The sequence below is a fragment of the Thrips palmi genome, unplaced genomic scaffold (assembly GCF_012932325.1).
Source record: "Thrips palmi isolate BJ-2018 unplaced genomic scaffold, TpBJ-2018v1 HiC_scaffold_12, whole genome shotgun sequence".
Classification (NCBI taxonomy): domain Eukaryota; kingdom Metazoa; phylum Arthropoda; class Insecta; order Thysanoptera; family Thripidae; genus Thrips; species Thrips palmi.
In genome coordinates, this window is record NW_023144623.1 from 6,163,419 (window position 1) to 6,179,288 (window position 15,870).

A 15,870-nucleotide genomic window follows, 5' to 3' on the forward strand; every position below is an offset into this window, starting at 1 on the left:
TACTGGATAATAAGGGAGTAATAAAACTTCAAGGCTGGTGCCAAATTTAATCAATGATAAGAAGGGAAAAGTCAATAATTTTATAAAATAAAAACTGTGTATTGAAATCACATTAAAAATACAAAAGAAAAATACATTCTTGAGTTAAAAATTAAAACTGTTTTGCACATTTCAGTCAGAGGATTCGGAAGAAGAGCTGTCCCTCTTCTTCTTTTTGCTCTTGCTACGGTGCTTTTTGTGTTTCTTGTGCTTCTTATCACGCTTACTTTCTCTTTCGCTCTTTGAATCAGTGGATACATGTTTCCATTTCCGTTCCTTCTTGCTCTTATCATCTGAATCTTCATCACTTGAACTGGAGCTCCTCGATCGCGACCTGTCTCTGCGTTTCTTTTCTTTCTTAAGCTTTTTCTTTCGTTTCTTCTTTTTTTCTTTGATTTTGGCCATAGCTGCTTTTAATTCCTCTTCGCGTAACTTAGTCAAAGGTGTTTCATACTCCAAATCGCTGTCACTGCTAGTACTGCTTACATCAAGAACGACTTCTTTACTAGGGTCGATCTGAAAAAAAAAGTTTTGAATAATTTTAAAAGAAGCAGTAAAAATTTGAAGCAAGGGGTAGAAAATAGTTAGGCAGAAGATAATTGGTTTATTAGGTAAAGGACAAAAAAAATAAAATTGAGTACCTTGATGAAGTTTCTGCATTGAAAGGTCAAATGACCAGCGTATCCACACTTCTTGCAAGCAGGGCGTAGTGTTTCTTTACCAGCAGGAACCAAACGAGCTATCATATCAGGGTCCATGATGATGAATTTGTGAAAAGTGTAAGTCCTAAAACACAAACATAACCTTACATTGGACAATGTTCTGTTAGAGTTGGGAGCAAATTAACTCTTACACATTAAATCAGCGCGACTAAATTCGTTGACAATCACGATCAACACCATAAGCATTTTCAGCGAGTGTTTTTCTCACTATTTCCGTGTAAATACACGTACTTTTGACAGAAAAGCAGAAAAGTGACGTTTGTTGACTTGGCAGGTTGGCAGTGACGGTCGGAGCCTTCTGCAACACAACTCGAAAACTAGCGCCAACGCCTGTGGTTGTGGTTGTTTACAAATTTGTGTAGCGTCTTGAAATCGTTGATTTAATCTTTTAGCATCATGAAACTCGTACGGTAAGTATCGTTTACAATTTTTGATATGGGGACTTTACAATTTTTTTCCCCTTTATCCGAAAGAATTTGCAACGTATCACTATCCAGTCATTTTATTTATTGGTTGTGTCAATTGCCGGCATTTGAACGTTACCGAAATTTCCTCAAATCTCAAATTGTATCTTAAACCATTATTGAAGGTGTTGCGTTTTGAGTTTGAATTTTCAACTCTTCTTTCCGTTTTGTCCGTTTCTATTGTCGTTTATTATTTTTGGACGTTTGTTATCAAGTCGTCTGTGTTTTTGAGGTTATGGTTTATGTATCATTTGAGTATATCTGCTAGCTGCTTTTTTTTCTTTCCCCACTTGTTTACAACAAGTTAGTGCACTCCGTTGCTTCTGTGCACATTACCTGACACATTTTATCCTTTTGTGTTTTTCTCTTATCTTCTTGTTGCAAGTATTATTATTTGTTCCCTTTATTTTTGGTTCAGGTTTTTGATGAAACTTAGTCATGAGACTGTAACTATTGAGCTCAAGAATGGAACACAAGTTCATGGAACAATAACTGGTATGTATATGGTTTAGGTTTTCTCTGTATTGTCTTGCATGCTTTGTCACTTACCTGTTCATTTTTAAATTTGTAGGTGTTGATGTTGCGATGAATACACATCTTAAAGCTGTCAAGATGACAATCAAGAACAGAGATCCAGTTCAGTTGGAAACATTGAGTATTCGAGGCAACAATATTCGTTACTACATCCTCCCTGACTCATTGCCTTTGGAAACATTATTGATTGACGACACACCCAAAGGCAAAGCTCGCAAGAAGGAAGCTGCTCGCAGTAAGTTTTTTAAAAAATTTCACAACTTTTTTTTTCTATTTCATCAATTTATTAACCCTGTTTTGTCTATTAATAGCTGGTGGTGCAACTCGTGGGAGAGGACGTGGTAGAGGTGGACGTGGCAGAGGCCCACGCGGGCGTGGAAGAGGAATGGGCCGCCGCTAGGACTTCAAATTTGTTCTTCATATACATCTGTGATTTCAATATCGTGAAGAGAACTCCTAATTTCATTCTGGCTTGCCATTCATGCCAAGTCAGTCCCAAATTAAATTATGTCAAATGCAAATGCATACCTTATCAAACAGAACTGTGTGAAGGTGTTTTCTTCAAGTATCTGTTTGTGGAAGCCTTGTTGTAGGAGACAATTACCTGGTTTAGTGCCACTTGAGCTCATGCAATGCTGAATGTTAGTGTTTATAACTTTCAAGTTTTGAAATCCCAATTTCATTTCAAGTTACTTTCTCTTTTGTTGCTTCTTTTTCTTTCATGTCTGTGGGTATTGAGAAGTACCATCAATTTAAATCAAGCTTTTTCATACTGTGTTGGCTAGAAGTGTCAGAATGCTCTTCAGCTAGCAAACCAATTACCTTTTTTTTATGTTTTAAATCTAAAACAAAATATTTCATTTTGTCATTAGCATTAGAATTAATTTCTGAACTTTTATTCTTGTAGGTTCCTTAGCAGTGTGAATGATGCATTTCCTTTCGCATCTTATTGTTGCTGATGTGGAAAACTTATTATCTGAATGTGTGTGTAATTCTTAAGTCATTGACTGCATCATGTCCCTTGAATAAATAAGAAACTGAATTGGTCTTTCATTTTTATTAGACTGTTGAGTTGATAAACAGTGAGCAAAAATTATGTTTTTTAAGTACATTCATCACAGAGAAATACGTTTGCTGAGGAGTTTGTTGCTGGTCTCTACCCAGAATTTGGTGAGTAATTACATCTGCAGCTCTTTCAGCCAGGGCTATAACAGCTGCATTGATGTTTGCACTAGGAAGTGTTGGCATAACTGATGCATCAACCACATACAAGTTTTTTGTTTTGTGTACTCTATTGAAAGAAAAAAAAAGGGCATTATACAACAAGTTTATCTCTATGCTCAGCCAATATTTCAAGGTACTACCTGAATGAATGGTCGACTACAGCATCCTCTGGAGATCCCATTCTACAAGTACCTGCAGGGTGATACACAGTGTATGACAGCATCCTGGTGTAACATTGCCAATATGCATGGCTATCAAAGTCATGCATTTCACACCCTGGCATATGGTTAGGGTTCAAATAAGCTCCAAGTTTTGACATAGATTTGGTATTGATTAGTTTCTTAACAGCTTGTATACCTGAAAAACATAAACAAACAATCTTTCGTACAGGTCCTCAAATTTCACTTAACTCTCGTATGCGCTTTTATCTCACCCTCGACTAGAACTTCAACATCTCTTGGGTCTGAAAGATACTTTGGATCTATAAGAGGAGGATCAAAAGGGTTCTTGGACTTCAGTTTGATCTCACCGTGACTCCAAGGATGTAGTAATATAACTAAAATTGTAACTCCTATGTGTGAATCAGTCTTAAGAGAAAAGTATTCATTCCATATCTGAAACATAAATAAGGTACACTTAATTACATAAATTTTCCTTCAACTCAATGGAAATGTACAAAATCCTGTACTTACTTTGTCTTTCAGACCCATGTTGTAGCGAAGAAGTGACCCTTCATCAAATGTCAGCCCTGCTGGTAAAATTAGAAGTTGAACATCAGGAGGGTTGTTCAACGGATCTGAATAGCGAGTGTGTAACAGGCCTGTTGCCTCACAACCTCCATGGGAAAGGACACCTATCAAGATCAATAAAACATGTATATTCATTATTTAAATAATCAGATTTATGACAATGTAAATGGTTCTCCTCGGCTCACCTTCCCCAGACAAGATATATTCTAGAAATGATTTGGGATGTGCCAAGTTTGACAGACTTAAAGAGAGAGATGAATTTAACAAAACCAAATCACTTCCCGTGGACACATGATCTATTAGATTTTTGCCAACATGAGAAGAATTAACTTTCACTGGTATCTAGATTGGGGGAAAAAATGTATTAAGCTTCTGATAGAAGAGAAATTTCTGTGAGCAAATGAAAGTATAAAAACCAACTTCAAGGTCAGAGAGGTGGTCAGTAGGTCCAATTCCTGAGTGTAAAAGGATTTGGGGAGATCCAATTGCTCCGGCAGAAAGTATTACACCATGCCTACTTCTTGCTTTATGCCACCCATTCACATGATAATACTCAACACCTTTTGCCTCATTATTTCCATCTAGTAAAACCTGACAAGAAAAGTCACATGTATGTTGTATTATTATTTTGAAACCTTGTATGGGTATTGTTTTATTTTACCTTGTTCTGGAAGACTTACCCTGCTGACATGAGAATTTGTTCTTATGTGGAGATTTGGTAACTTTTTGGTATACAGAAAAGCAGAATCAGCAGCAAAGCGAGATCCATTGAATGTAGTGGTTTGGACCTCCATAAACCCTGTCTGTGTCATTGTATTTAGGTCTCCAACGAAGTATCCCAATTCTTCTGCAGCATTTAAGACTGCCTTAGAAAGGTCTGTGGTCATAGGAATGTCAGAGACTGGCAACCAGCCATCCACATTGTGATGACGCGCTGACAAAAAACAAAGGTAGACTGTAAGTGGCTGAAGTTCAAACTACCTCAACAGTAATGCATGAAACTTACTGTCAGTCTTATAAAGTCCGAGATGATTTTCAGACTTTTTGAAGTAGTGCAGTTGGCTTGCTGAAGAGAAGCCCCACGATTCCCAGTCCTTTTCGTGCCCTCGGAGATAGACCATATTGTTTAAACGGCCAGAGCCACCCAGAACTTTACCTCTAGGCCAGAGGCTCGCCTTAAGAAAAAGAAAATTATTCAATTACAGCATTTGGGACCCATTATGATCAACATGTAAATCAAACATTTTGAGTCCTTTACCTCATTGTTGAATGCTCCACAAGAGTGCTTCTGCGATTCTGTGGTGTAAGTCCAGTCAAGGTCAGTGCGTTGCCAGAGGGGTCCGAAGATAGGAATATCAATAGTTCCTAGAGTGGCCCACCAGGGCGGAGGGCCTCCAGCTTCTAGCAGGAGTACATTAAAACCATTACCAGCTAATCTGCCTGCCACAGTTGATCCTGCAGAGCCACCTCCAACTGCAAAAATAAATAGTACTAAATTTCATCAAAGCTTAAAGTGCGAAAGTGTAACAGGATAATAAAGCACTTACCAACAATAAAGTCATACAAAATATTAACATCAGCACTGGGTAGAGAATACCACCTAAAGATTAAGTTGCTCCATGTTGACAGTGATATGAGAATGCTCAGAGCAATAGCTCCAAGCTTGAATGCTATTCCAAGCAACATGATATACTGAATCAACTGTTGCTAATGCTGGATAAGTCTCTATACTACTAGTCTGCAGCAAAGCAGTATGCCGCCGCCTCAACAACTCTGACATTCTAACCTCTAGTTTTGTTTTTGTCATCTGCTTGAGCAGACCACTGTACACGGAAACCAGTTCCGTGTGATAGATCAAGGTTAACTACTGCGATCAGTTAAACTATATGGAGATGAGACGGAGAAACATGTGAAGGTCAAACAAGAGATAACTGAATCCATCCTTTACTAGAGATAGAAGCAGAAAAGTGCAAAAAATCCATTTCTTTCAGTTTTAAAAGCAGAGGACCGTCAACACGCCCAGTTAAACATAAAACAAAAAATGATGACGCTCAGGTGAAAATCAAAGTCATCAACAAAAACACGTTGAAGTGAAATTTGAAAACAAAATAGGTTTTTAATCGTGTGACAAGATAATTTTCACCATTTACCGCATCTGTCCCATATCTTATCAATTATTAAATAAGAGTATTCTTTGTTGGTGTGGTACTTCCGAAACAACAACAACATAACGGGTTTTCTTTGATGAAATGAAAATTCATGCAAGGCGCTGGGTTTGTCTAAATCTAACCTAACCGCTTGCCGCTTGGCGGGCCCATGCTTGCTTGCCGGTGCATCCCGTTAAATAATGCATTGACATTTCACTGAGAACGATTAAGCAAACTTTTTGTCACGATGGAAAGTAAGTAAAAGATTGTGCTCAGCATGCAATTTAAATTACCCTTTTAGATACAATTGTTTATGATACGTTCTCATTGTTTGCTTGTGTATTACTCAACTGACACTGTTTTCTTCTTTGTTATTCATTATCGTTAAATTTACTTGATTAGAATTTGCTAGATCATCAAGTGTTTTTAATTTTTGACCATAGTATTAGTTGTTTGATTGTTTGATGAACGTTCCTTTATCTATCCATTTGGTCACTATCTTGTGTAGCTACTCAACAAGTATTTGAAGCATTTAAATTGATTCATTGGGAAGGGTTTTAGGACTTTGTGATTTTGAAAAAGTGTCTTTTGTATTATAGTAACTGGTATTGTTTTAAATTAACAGAATACAATTTTACTTAAGAAATCTGTGTTTGTTTACTGTTTGTCTGTCCATTATTGATTAGGCCTTTGACAGTTTAAATTTCTATTTTTTGTTAGCACCAACTAATTCATTATGTCTGTTATTTTCAGCCAAAAATCAAGATATGTGGACTCCATACAAGGAGCTCCAAAGTGTTGTGGAAAGTATAGTTATGAGATCAATGACTGACCCTCTGAAAGATTTGGACAATTTTCTGCAGAAACATAAACAAAACTTTATCAATCTTCTCAAAAATCCTCCCAAGAATGCGCAGAGCAGAGAAGAGTTGAAGAAGGGTATGACAGAGGGCATAAATTTGCCTGGGATGGGTCACCAAATTCTGTCCAAAGATTTGGTCGATGAAGCCTTAATTATATCAGATATGTACGACCTTAATGAATACCAGGCGTTGGATCTGCTCTGCACTGCTCAAAGGCAAATGGCTTTCCATCCTGGTCTGCCTAGAGGATTGGTGGCTGTGCTATTGTATTACGATGGAAGGAAGGCTCTTGTGTCCACTTTGAGAACACTGGTTCAATCTCGGGCAGGAGTTGCTTGGAGTTTGGAAATCAACCCAGAAGTTATTGACTATGTCACTGATTACACTGATAAACTCATGGAAGATGGACTCATCAGTAAGATTTTAAATCTCTTAGATACTATGGACCTGTCAAAAGAAACAGAACTTCTTCAGCAGAACAGAGCCTTTGGAGGCCCAAAACACAACCGACAAGTTGTTGATTTACTTGAAGAAACAAAGCAAATTCTTGCTGACATAGTGTTTTGCTGGGCTGTGCAGTGTGGATTGCCCAGGGAACCAACAGTGAGATTGATTCAGCAGTTGAGGAGAACAAAGCTTGAAGAAGGATCAACGGGTGGAATTGATGGGGTTACTCTTGCTCTTCAAATGGCTTTGCTGTGTGCTCTGGATTTAAGTATTCTTCAGAAGAGAGAAGATGGTGAAGGTATGATTTTTATACATGATTAAGGCTTAAAAAATATTTGCTCTTCCTTTGCATGTATAATGTATGTATTTCTTGTTGGTTTTGTAACAGATGCAGTTCAGTTATTACCACTTATGTCAGATCCAGAATTTCTACCAGTTTTGCATAGAGAATTAACTAATTCAAGGCCTTGGGAGTGTGAAGGATTGCAAGCCATTACTTACTTAGCATGGGGCTTAGTCCTTGCTACAATGAGATCTCATCATAGTCAACCTACTCATGGTCAGTATTTCAGCTATTTAAAAAATATGTGTATGAATAAATTTTCTCATCTTTTATTTATTCCTTGTTTTACAGGTATAGGCATATTGGATGAAGATGATTCACTGATAAGCTTTGCAGTGAATCTGGGAGTCTTTGATTTTCTTCAACGCACATTCCTAGAGAACGCAATCATTTTCAAAGAAGTATGTTTTTCTTTTTTTTTTTTCCAAAAGCCTTTGTTTTAGTGTTTCATTTTCTATAAACAACTTTCTTGTCTTTCATAGGAAACGTACATGAGACGCCTGCACAGTTTGGTTACGGACTTCATAGTATTTATGCCCTTAAAAGTTAAAGAACTTAGAAGTCGTGCTGAAGATGCTGCTCGCACTGTCCAAAGCTATGCACAGGTAAAAACTTTTATTGCGTCTAGTGGTTCATCCAACTATGCAATTCATCTTGGAAATACATTAAAATTGTATGAATACATTATCATTTGTTTTTAGCAAGGGCTGGAGCCTCCTCCAAATTTGCCTCATCATTATGAGCACCTTATGTTGACAATTGCAAGGTTGTATCGGGAAGACCCTCTTCATCTTGAATTGGTACTTGATTATTGGTGCCCCACAGAGAGTTCTTCCTCCTCAGGATTCCCTTTCCGTTCCAATTCCAGACAGGTGCGGTTCCTCTTCGTTAACTTTGATCTTTTTGTTTTTATTTTTCCAACACTCTGACTTTTTTTTTCCATTCTCTTTTATTTTTAGGTTTCTCTTTTTAAGTTTGTTCGAGGATCTGCTGATAATTTATCTCCATCCCTCTATGTCGCCTACATGAAAATGTTGTGCAGTCTATCTTCAACTCAACAAGCTGCCAGGCACTGTTTTAATCTCTTAAAACAAAACAGCCCAGTCAACACATGTTTCATTTCATGGGATCACTTTTTCACATCACTGAATAGGTCTGCTAGAAAGGGTAGCTTTTTTTAAGTTTGTTATTATTAAAGGTAGTAATGTTTCATTAACATTGATTTTCTTTACTTCAGGTATTATTTCAGCCTGAGGCAAGAGCCTATCTCCAAAGCTGACACTGTGTACCACAGACCCATGCAACCTCGGGGCATTACACTTCAAGAAATTCAAGGCCTGCAAGCTGTCCTCAGTCTCATCAGAGCTGTTGCAGGTGAAACCTCATACATACTCCATTTTTAATTTTGGTCTGCTTTTTGTCATAGCATGAATGAAATATACTTTCATTGTTATTTTTATTTGTTTCAGAACATGATGAGGTTTCAAGGGCTGCAATCAGTGAAAACCCAACTTGGTCTCCACTGGTAGTTCTACTTGGTCTAGTCAGCTGTTGTGTGCCTGTCACACTGAAGGCTGAACTCGTGCTGACTTTAGCTGCCCTTGCAAATGCGCCAGACACAGCTGCTGCTCTGTGGGTCTCAATGGAAGCAGCACAGATTATTTGCACCGTACCATCAACTAGTACTTATCAACCACGAGGAGTCCAAACAGAACTGGAAGATATTGAGTCTCCCGCTGAAGAGTTTCCCCTGACAAGAGCAGTGCTCAAACTATTGGATGTGCTCACAAACTGGCCTGTACCACGGCTACTCGGAGTGGGCTCGCGATCGCCGGGATTTTACCCTTACCTCAGTTATGTGCTGCATTCAGTCTTCTTGAAGGCGTGTTCTCGGAAGTACAAACAGCCTCAAGAGAAGTGGGAGATCCTTAACAGCTGTTTGGTACTGTTGGTTAAGTTCTTAAATCAGTATGATCCAGAACGTGAAGATTTCCCTGGAGCTGTGGTTGAACTTCAGGGTGGCGGCTCACCTCAAGTCACTCCACCCCCAGGCTTTCACCTCATGATTGAGTTACACTCCAAACCATCTGAACTGCTTCGCCACATTCTTGTTTTGCTTGAAGAGGGTTGCATCTATTTAGATTCCTATGCTCCCTTTGCTGGGAAGGATGCCCTGGAAGCTAGTATGCTGGGCTGTTTGCAGCTGTTGGAGCGTGCCCTAGTTTTACAACAACGATTCCACATACTTCATAGTAGTTTGAACTCAAATATGCTCTTGACTGGCCTCAGTCGTCTTTTACTCGGATTGAATTCACGTACCAAAAGCCCTGACTTCCTTGTGAGTGTTGGAAAATATGTTACATACAGCAGCTGGTTACCAAGGCATGCCTTGTCTGCAGTTCACATTCTTTTGGCTGTCTCTACCTACCCAACTGCTGCTGGTCAGCTGGTAGATATGTTCACTTCAAGCCCAAGTTTGGAACTTGAAATACGACATGGATTTGTTGAATGCCTTGAAGCAGAAGAAGACTTTGCAGATGATAGTGAATCAGGAGATGAAACCAGCATCATTTTGAAAACGAAAGAAGCCATCTTAAAGTTAATGCAATTGTGCTTGAACCAAGCTCCTCCAAACATATCCCACTATTTACTTGGGTTCCAGCGCACAAAGGATATCAGCAAAACAGTCTTTCAACAACCAGGTGTCATGGGCTTCCCTCGGACTTGTATGCATTCCTTGCTTGCTATGCTGGATTCATCGTTGAAATCAAGACATGTTCTCAGCTCCAAAAGCAACAATGAGGCAGCAGCACAGGCCCGGCTTCTAGAAGCTGCATATGGTCTCCTGTACAATCTCTGCGCTGGAAGCAAAACAGGCCAACCCGTACTACGCTTCTTGAGGACATCCAACAATTTCTTAGCAAGACATTTGGCAGCTCTGCCATTTTCAGGAAGAGGAACACACAATGCTGCTGAGCTGAACCAAATGTGCTGGTTGCTGAAGATGGTTGCCATTGAACTTAAGGCATCTGCTACACGCTCTCAACATTCAAATCTAGCATCCTTAGCTAGAATTTTGCTGAGTTCCCCTGATGAAAAAGCTCGTGGGACTCAATTTGAGATTGATGAATCTCCTCATCTTCAAGACATCACCAAACATTCTAATTTTGGGGAGTTCGATAGTAAACCTTATGACCGTCTGATGCTTAAGCTTCTTGCATTACTTGATACTTCAGCAGAGACTTTAGCAGCACCCAACTGGGAGTATTTTGAACCCAAGAAGGTGGAGGAGGTGAGTTTTTAATTCTCTACTTTGTCCCAGTCTTTCTCTTTTCAGAAGATGTAGCCCTAATCTCTTCATATATTTAATAACCGCAGGTCTTTGCCCAATGTGAAAACACAATGGCCCCTGGGTTGAAGTTGGTGGATGTGAAAAGGCTTCATCGTATTCTCATGGAAGAATTATCAATTGTGCAAGGAAACTCAACTGTTGGACAGAGGCAATCTATTGTAGAAGAAATCCAGGTCTGTGTTTTATTATATACCTAGACCAGAACTTCTGCATGGTGTAAAATTCATTCGTTTATTTTAAACAATATATTTTTCCAGACTGTGTTGAAGTATGCTTTGGAGCGAAACAAACAACGCACTCACACACATGCAAATGTCAAATTCATGGATGCATGGAGGCAAGCTGTTGGGGTACTGTTTATTGTGGTTCCTCTTGAAATTTTACCATGTCCTCGCCGCCTTCAAATCATACTAGATACATTACATTTGCTCATTAATAAGGTATGTTATTGGACTTCAAATTATTCATCGTATTTAAGTGACCTTGGTGACCATGCTGTTTTCTTTTTCTATTTACAGGTGGTGATGGGTCAAATGACCAATGAACTTTCCAATCTCACCTCAAGTGCATTCCTGCTGCTGCTAGAAAATTTGCGGCAGTCTTATGTGTTGGGTGAACGTGCAGAAAGTGGTAATGTCACGCTGGGTCAATCTCAGGCTAATGGAAGACAGGATGCTGACTGTATGGTTCTTGCTGGTGGTCTTGTTAACACAAGCATCTGCGAGGCTACAGCTCAGGGCGGCAGCGGTGGTGGAAGAGCTGTTCTAGAGGAGAACTCAGCCAAACTGAATGTTATTTTATCTGGAATCTTGCAGTGGATGCTTGGATCAGGTGATTAAAGACTATGGCTAGGATCCCTTTAAATACTACGGTAGTGTTGCTGATCTAATTTTTTTTTACTTAATATTTTTAGGTGTGGCATCTCAGAAACTCCGAGCAAATCTATACAGCTCTCTTCTTAGCTTTATGCACATTGTGTGCCTCCCTGAAAAATCTCGCTCTGAAGATTTTGGCTTTAATATGACACTCCCTGATCCTTCCATCTCTTTGGGTAGTGTGACAAGTGCATCTTTTAGTGCTACTGGAAGTCCAATCAGACAAGAGAGGAAGACACCTCTTCAAGCAAGTCTTGATCTAGTCCTCGGATTTGGTGAAGGTGTTGTTGATGTTATGTGCCATGATGGAACTGGAGGACTGGAAATATGCAAGGTAACTTCTTAATGCCCTGCATGTTGCAAAAAGAGTGGTTACTGACAATAATTTATTTCCTCGTACTTCCTGTATCAATTTAAAAAAAATTCAAGTTACATTTATTATTGCTGTTTCTTTACAGATGCTGGCACTTTCATGTTTAGACAAACTGATTGAATTGGACCCTCATTCATCTTGGGTGTCATTTTTGTCTGGGCGAGGCTACCTCAAACACTTTATTGATTCTCTCTTGGACTCTGATGGCCAGTTAGAATCAATGCTGCATGCTTCTCCTGAATCCCTTCGCCCCCTATATGTGTATGAAAGTAAAATGGCTCTACTTTGCCGCGTTGCCTCCACTCGAATGGGAGCTGAAATGCTGCTTGAACAGAAAGCACTTGCTGTGATGGCATCCATGAAAGTTTTTGACCATCACCCAATCATGCAAGCAGGGTATGTGAAATTTCTTAATATGTATCTTCTTTAAGTTTGCATGCCAAAACATAAAACACTTTTCCCCCTTTTTTTTGTTTTGTGTTGCAGAGCTCCTGATACATCTTCCTCTGCAGACTTCATCCCCTCTGTTGGAAATCGCTACATGCAAATACTTCTACCTGCTTTGCATCTTTGTGATGCTGTTTTAACAACATTAGGAATGGAAAATTTGTCATGTGTTGTTCAGGTTATACACTTCCTTCTCAGCCATGTGCAAACTGTCGGACTAGTCTTAGGCTCAGCCAGTCCTTTCCTGCCACTAAATTATCTGAAGGAACTTGTTCATGTAACTGCTGTGATAGCTCGATCTGCAAACCAAGGTAATTCAGGAAGCTGCTCCAGATAAACTACATTGGGCTACTTTTAAAGATCGACTTTATATTTATCATCTTATCTTTCTTGTGTCCATCCTTTCAGAGCTTTACTCAACACAACCTGATTCTCCTGTGGCTTCTGATAGAGATCGCAAGGCACATTTGCTCCGCATTCAAACCCTTATGCTTGCATTGTTCCCTCATTTTATAATATCAGAACCGTTGATGCGCAAGGTGAAAGGATTTGGATCAGCTTCTCAGGGGGATGCAAGGTGAGTAAGGACTATGGCTTAGTAAAATCCAGCATCTTTACCTACTCTGTCATATTTACTCAAATGCATTTCATTCTCGTCTGCAGAAGTACTGAAGAGAGCTTCCACAACTCTGAAGAGAGGGGAGAAGCTGTTCTCTATGTTCTGCAAGTTGCTGCTCATCTATTACTCTATGCACGAAATTTAACTGGGCAAACAGCTGCAGATCAGAGAAATATGCAGCCTCTGTTCAGACCTTCCATGGCTACTCAACATGCCCACTCTCACTCAATAGGTAATTGTTTCAACTTTCAATATGCAACTTTGACCTTATTGTTGGAGTAATCTTTTTCATTCTAATTATTTTTAATTTTCAGGGGATTATAGCAGCCGCAACCTTGGTCTAACTGGGGCTGGAGAGCGTGTGAGCGAAGCTCAGCCAGCTTTGGGTGTTGTTGTTGAACAGTTGGTGGCAAGTGTTGCTCATTATCAGAGTCAAAGAAGAGAACTGGAGATGTTGAATCGAAAATCTCATTCCGAACTCGGTCCTATGGATTTGCAAGAAGTAAGTTCTATCACCTTTCATTGTGCATGTATTAAGTCCTAAAAGTTGTGTGGTCTGTAATGGAATATTTTCTCAAAATTTTCAGTTTTTACCTGAGGGTGTGAGTGCTTTGGAGCAGCGGGCCCTGTCAGTGCAACAACTCAAAACACAAGTGCAAAGAAAGGAACGCGAGTTGGCTTTGACATCATACATCATTGACAATTGCATGTACTTAGTATGGCTGCATCTAGATTTCTATTTATACCGGGGTCTTCCTCACCCTAGATCTGGAGTTAATTTTGACAGCTCTGTGGTTCATGGTAAGTTAGTTGAGATATATTTGAGACTACATCATTTGAGCATTTTATCACAGTTTCATTTCATTGTTTGAACCATTTTCAGTTATGGGTGTTCCAGTGAACAGTGCATGGCCGGTATCTCGAGAAGATATAAGTTTAATGAAACAAAGCTTGGTTTCAAAGTTTAATGACAGCTTTAGTAAGGACTTAGTGGATACCAAGAAGGTAAATTTAATTTTTACTCCAATTGTAACTGATTTTATATCATGGTCATAAATTTTTCTAATTATTTATTCCTTTTTTCAGTATGGGACTGATATGGAGAAGGGCTTTATTGAAGCTTTGCTTCGCAGGATCAAGCGTCTTCTTCAATTTGTGCCAGTCAAGTAGTTGTGCTTACCTGTCTTAAGAATTCACCCTAATTAATTTCTTTAATGTAACCTTAATTTTATGGAAAAATCCTATTTCAAATTCTTATCTTAGTTCTTGGTGATGTATATAAAATTAAAAATTCTTATGTGTGCGCATTGTGGTATTGTGCTGGATGTGATTGATTTTTCATTTGTGGACTTTGAGACTGAACATGCTGTCCTCCATTCATATGAAATAAGTTGATGCAGTAATGTTGTAAATAAATAATTTTTAAGAAGAATAATTTTATTTATGATACAATGTTATCGGCGTCCTCTACTACTGCCTCATCCCATGGCCCATAGATATTTTCTTTGTGAATCTGCCACTTCAAAAACCAAATTGGACAAATCAAATTGACAAAACAAATTAGAAGAACAAAGAAAACTGTCATTGGAGGAGAAAGACTCCACAGAGCTCCTATTGTTACAGAGATGACTAGAATCAATATGCATAGTGATCGTCCAGCTTCAACCATCAAGAGAGGTAAAAGTACAAATGCCTCTACTGATAGAGAAAGTAAAACAAAGGCATGGAATGAGGAAGCTAATCTAGAAGCTAAGCAAATTGAACCAAAAATAGCTGCATTGAATGAAAGAGAGCTGCTGACTAAAGCTGGAGAGACACCGTAGTCTTTGAAACATAGATGAAGTAACATCATAAATACTGTCATGGCATAAATTGTATCAGTGCTAATGGTTTCAGTCAATGTTTTCAGGATAGGAGATGAGGCAAATCCTACAGATAAAAATATGGCAACCATTCTGGCATCTCTATAGAAACAGGTCCAGTAACCATTTTGAAAATCTGACTGGCTACGATACCACAAATATCCTAAAATGCTTCCTGCACAACTGTATACAAAAACCGTATTTGCATCGACTAACTGATTGTATAAATATACAAATACTATACTAAATAACACGACTATACAGATGGCATTGGTTACTCGTCCTGCTCCTAAAATGGCTTCACGAAAAGAAACTGTGTGAACATGGACATTTGTTCGAAGTTCTTGTAGGAACGAACTGTCCGTGTAGTTGTCAGGGTATTCTCTGCTCCCATACAAGATTTTCTTCCACGGCTTTTTGGGTGCTGTTGATTTTCCGCTACCTGCCAGATGTAAATTTAAAAGAAATAATTAGAATAGCACAGATAAAAGAAATAACAGAGTGGTACATGATTTACAAGTCGAATCCATCTTACCTTTGGTCCGAGCCATCACAGAAGATCACAGTATTCGTTAGAATTTTGAATGTCAGTTTATCTATGGAAAAATAACCTCCATCATGTAGATGGAAAGTACCAGGACAGCACTAGCTCATGGACTTTGAGAAGATCCATTTTCAAGAATCTATTCCTAAATGCAGTCGCTCCTAGATGACATGGTTGTCAGTGTGTTCAGCCAAATCAAATTTTGTTAAATGGCCCGCTCTCCCCTTTGAAACAAATCTACAACCGCGGAGGGTTGGCAAAATTTG

At 38.9% G+C, this 15,870-nt stretch overlaps 5 protein-coding genes across 6 annotated transcripts; 2 read left to right on the forward strand and 3 right to left on the reverse strand.

Annotated features, from left to right (window-relative positions):
* Positions 1-21: 21 nt before the first annotated feature.
* On the reverse strand, positions 22-1,132 carry LOC117640217 (protein SREK1IP1-like). Of its 2 annotated transcripts, none has more exons than XM_034376540.1 (3): positions 993-1,132; positions 681-825; positions 22-555 (listed from the first exon to the last, which is right to left on the reverse strand). In XM_034376540.1, exons 2-3 carry the CDS (start codon positions 795-797, stop codon positions 172-174), a joined length of 501 nt encoding a protein of 166 aa, XP_034232431.1. In that variant the 5' UTR covers positions 798-825; positions 993-1,132; the 3' UTR covers positions 22-171. The 2 variants fall into 2 exon arrangements, with proteins under 2 accessions (XP_034232431.1, XP_034232432.1); XM_034376541.1 differs by having other exon boundaries at positions 893-1,034.
* LOC117640220 (probable small nuclear ribonucleoprotein Sm D1) lies at positions 1,021-2,801 on the forward strand. The gene is made up of 4 exons (XM_034376544.1): positions 1,021-1,171; positions 1,644-1,720; positions 1,797-1,994; positions 2,071-2,801. The coding sequence occupies exons 1-4, from the start codon at positions 1,158-1,160 to the stop codon at positions 2,157-2,159; spliced, it is 378 nt and encodes a 125-aa protein (XP_034232435.1). The 5' UTR covers positions 1,021-1,157; the 3' UTR covers positions 2,160-2,801.
* On the reverse strand, positions 2,802-5,740 carry LOC117640213 (glucose dehydrogenase [FAD, quinone]-like). Its single transcript, XM_034376535.1, has 10 exons — positions 5,280-5,740; positions 4,991-5,205; positions 4,739-4,907; positions 4,413-4,666; positions 4,153-4,323; positions 3,918-4,074; positions 3,676-3,836; positions 3,417-3,597; positions 3,124-3,340; positions 2,802-3,050 (listed from the first exon to the last, which is right to left on the reverse strand). Exons 1-10 carry the CDS (start codon positions 5,416-5,418, stop codon positions 2,819-2,821), a joined length of 1,896 nt encoding a protein of 631 aa, XP_034232426.1. The 5' UTR covers positions 5,419-5,740; the 3' UTR covers positions 2,802-2,818.
* Positions 5,741-5,979: 239 nt separating this feature from the next.
* Positions 5,980-14,630, forward strand: LOC117640210 (nuclear pore complex protein Nup205). The gene is made up of 21 exons (XM_034376529.1): positions 5,980-6,133; positions 6,633-7,487; positions 7,578-7,748; positions 7,824-7,933; positions 8,015-8,137; positions 8,234-8,404; positions 8,492-8,685; positions 8,770-8,906; positions 9,002-10,824; positions 10,911-11,057; positions 11,142-11,324; positions 11,403-11,715; positions 11,798-12,093; positions 12,218-12,528; positions 12,619-12,890; positions 12,988-13,156; positions 13,243-13,430; positions 13,513-13,700; positions 13,786-13,999; positions 14,082-14,203; positions 14,285-14,630. The coding sequence occupies exons 1-21, from the start codon at positions 6,127-6,129 to the stop codon at positions 14,366-14,368; spliced, it is 6,078 nt and encodes a 2,025-aa protein (XP_034232420.1). The 5' UTR covers positions 5,980-6,126; the 3' UTR covers positions 14,369-14,630.
* Positions 14,615-15,867, reverse strand: LOC117640216 (phosphatidylinositol N-acetylglucosaminyltransferase subunit C). The gene is made up of 2 exons (XM_034376539.1): positions 15,596-15,867; positions 14,615-15,502 (listed from the first exon to the last, which is right to left on the reverse strand). Exons 1-2 carry the CDS (start codon positions 15,609-15,611, stop codon positions 14,640-14,642), a joined length of 879 nt encoding a protein of 292 aa, XP_034232430.1. The 5' UTR covers positions 15,612-15,867; the 3' UTR covers positions 14,615-14,639.
* Between the last annotated feature and the right edge of the window lie 3 nt (positions 15,868-15,870).

Coding starts and splice junctions, on each gene's coding strand:
- LOC117640220 (XM_034376544.1), top strand. Junction 1,721..1,796: donor AGTTCATGGAACAATAACTG/GTATGTATATGG, acceptor TTAAATTTGTAG/GTGTTGATGTTGCGATGAAT. Junction 1,995..2,070: donor CAAGAAGGAAGCTGCTCGCA/GTAAGTTTTTTA, acceptor GTCTATTAATAG/CTGGTGGTGCAACTCGTGGG.
- LOC117640213 (XM_034376535.1), bottom strand. CDS start 5,418: ATGTTGCTTGGAATAGCATTCAAGCTTGGAGCTATTGCTCTGAGCATT. Junction 4,324..4,412: donor CAAATTCTCATGTCAGCAGG/GTAAGTCTTCCA, acceptor TTTTCTTGTCAG/GTTTTACTAGATGGAAATAA. Junction 3,837..3,917: donor ATATATCTTGTCTGGGGAAG/GTGAGCCGAGGA, acceptor TGATCTTGATAG/GTGTCCTTTCCCATGGAGGT.
- LOC117640217 (XM_034376540.1), bottom strand. CDS start 797: ATGGACCCTGATATGATAGCTCGTTTGGTTCCTGCTGGTAAAGAAACA. Junction 556..680: donor AATGCAGAAACTTCATCAAG/GTACTCAATTTT, acceptor TTTTTTTTTCAG/ATCGACCCTAGTAAAGAAGT.
- LOC117640210 (XM_034376529.1), top strand. Junction 8,405..8,491: donor TCCGTTCCAATTCCAGACAG/GTGCGGTTCCTC, acceptor TTTTATTTTTAG/GTTTCTCTTTTTAAGTTTGT. Junction 12,529..12,618: donor CACCCAATCATGCAAGCAGG/GTATGTGAAATT, acceptor TTTGTGTTGCAG/AGCTCCTGATACATCTTCCT.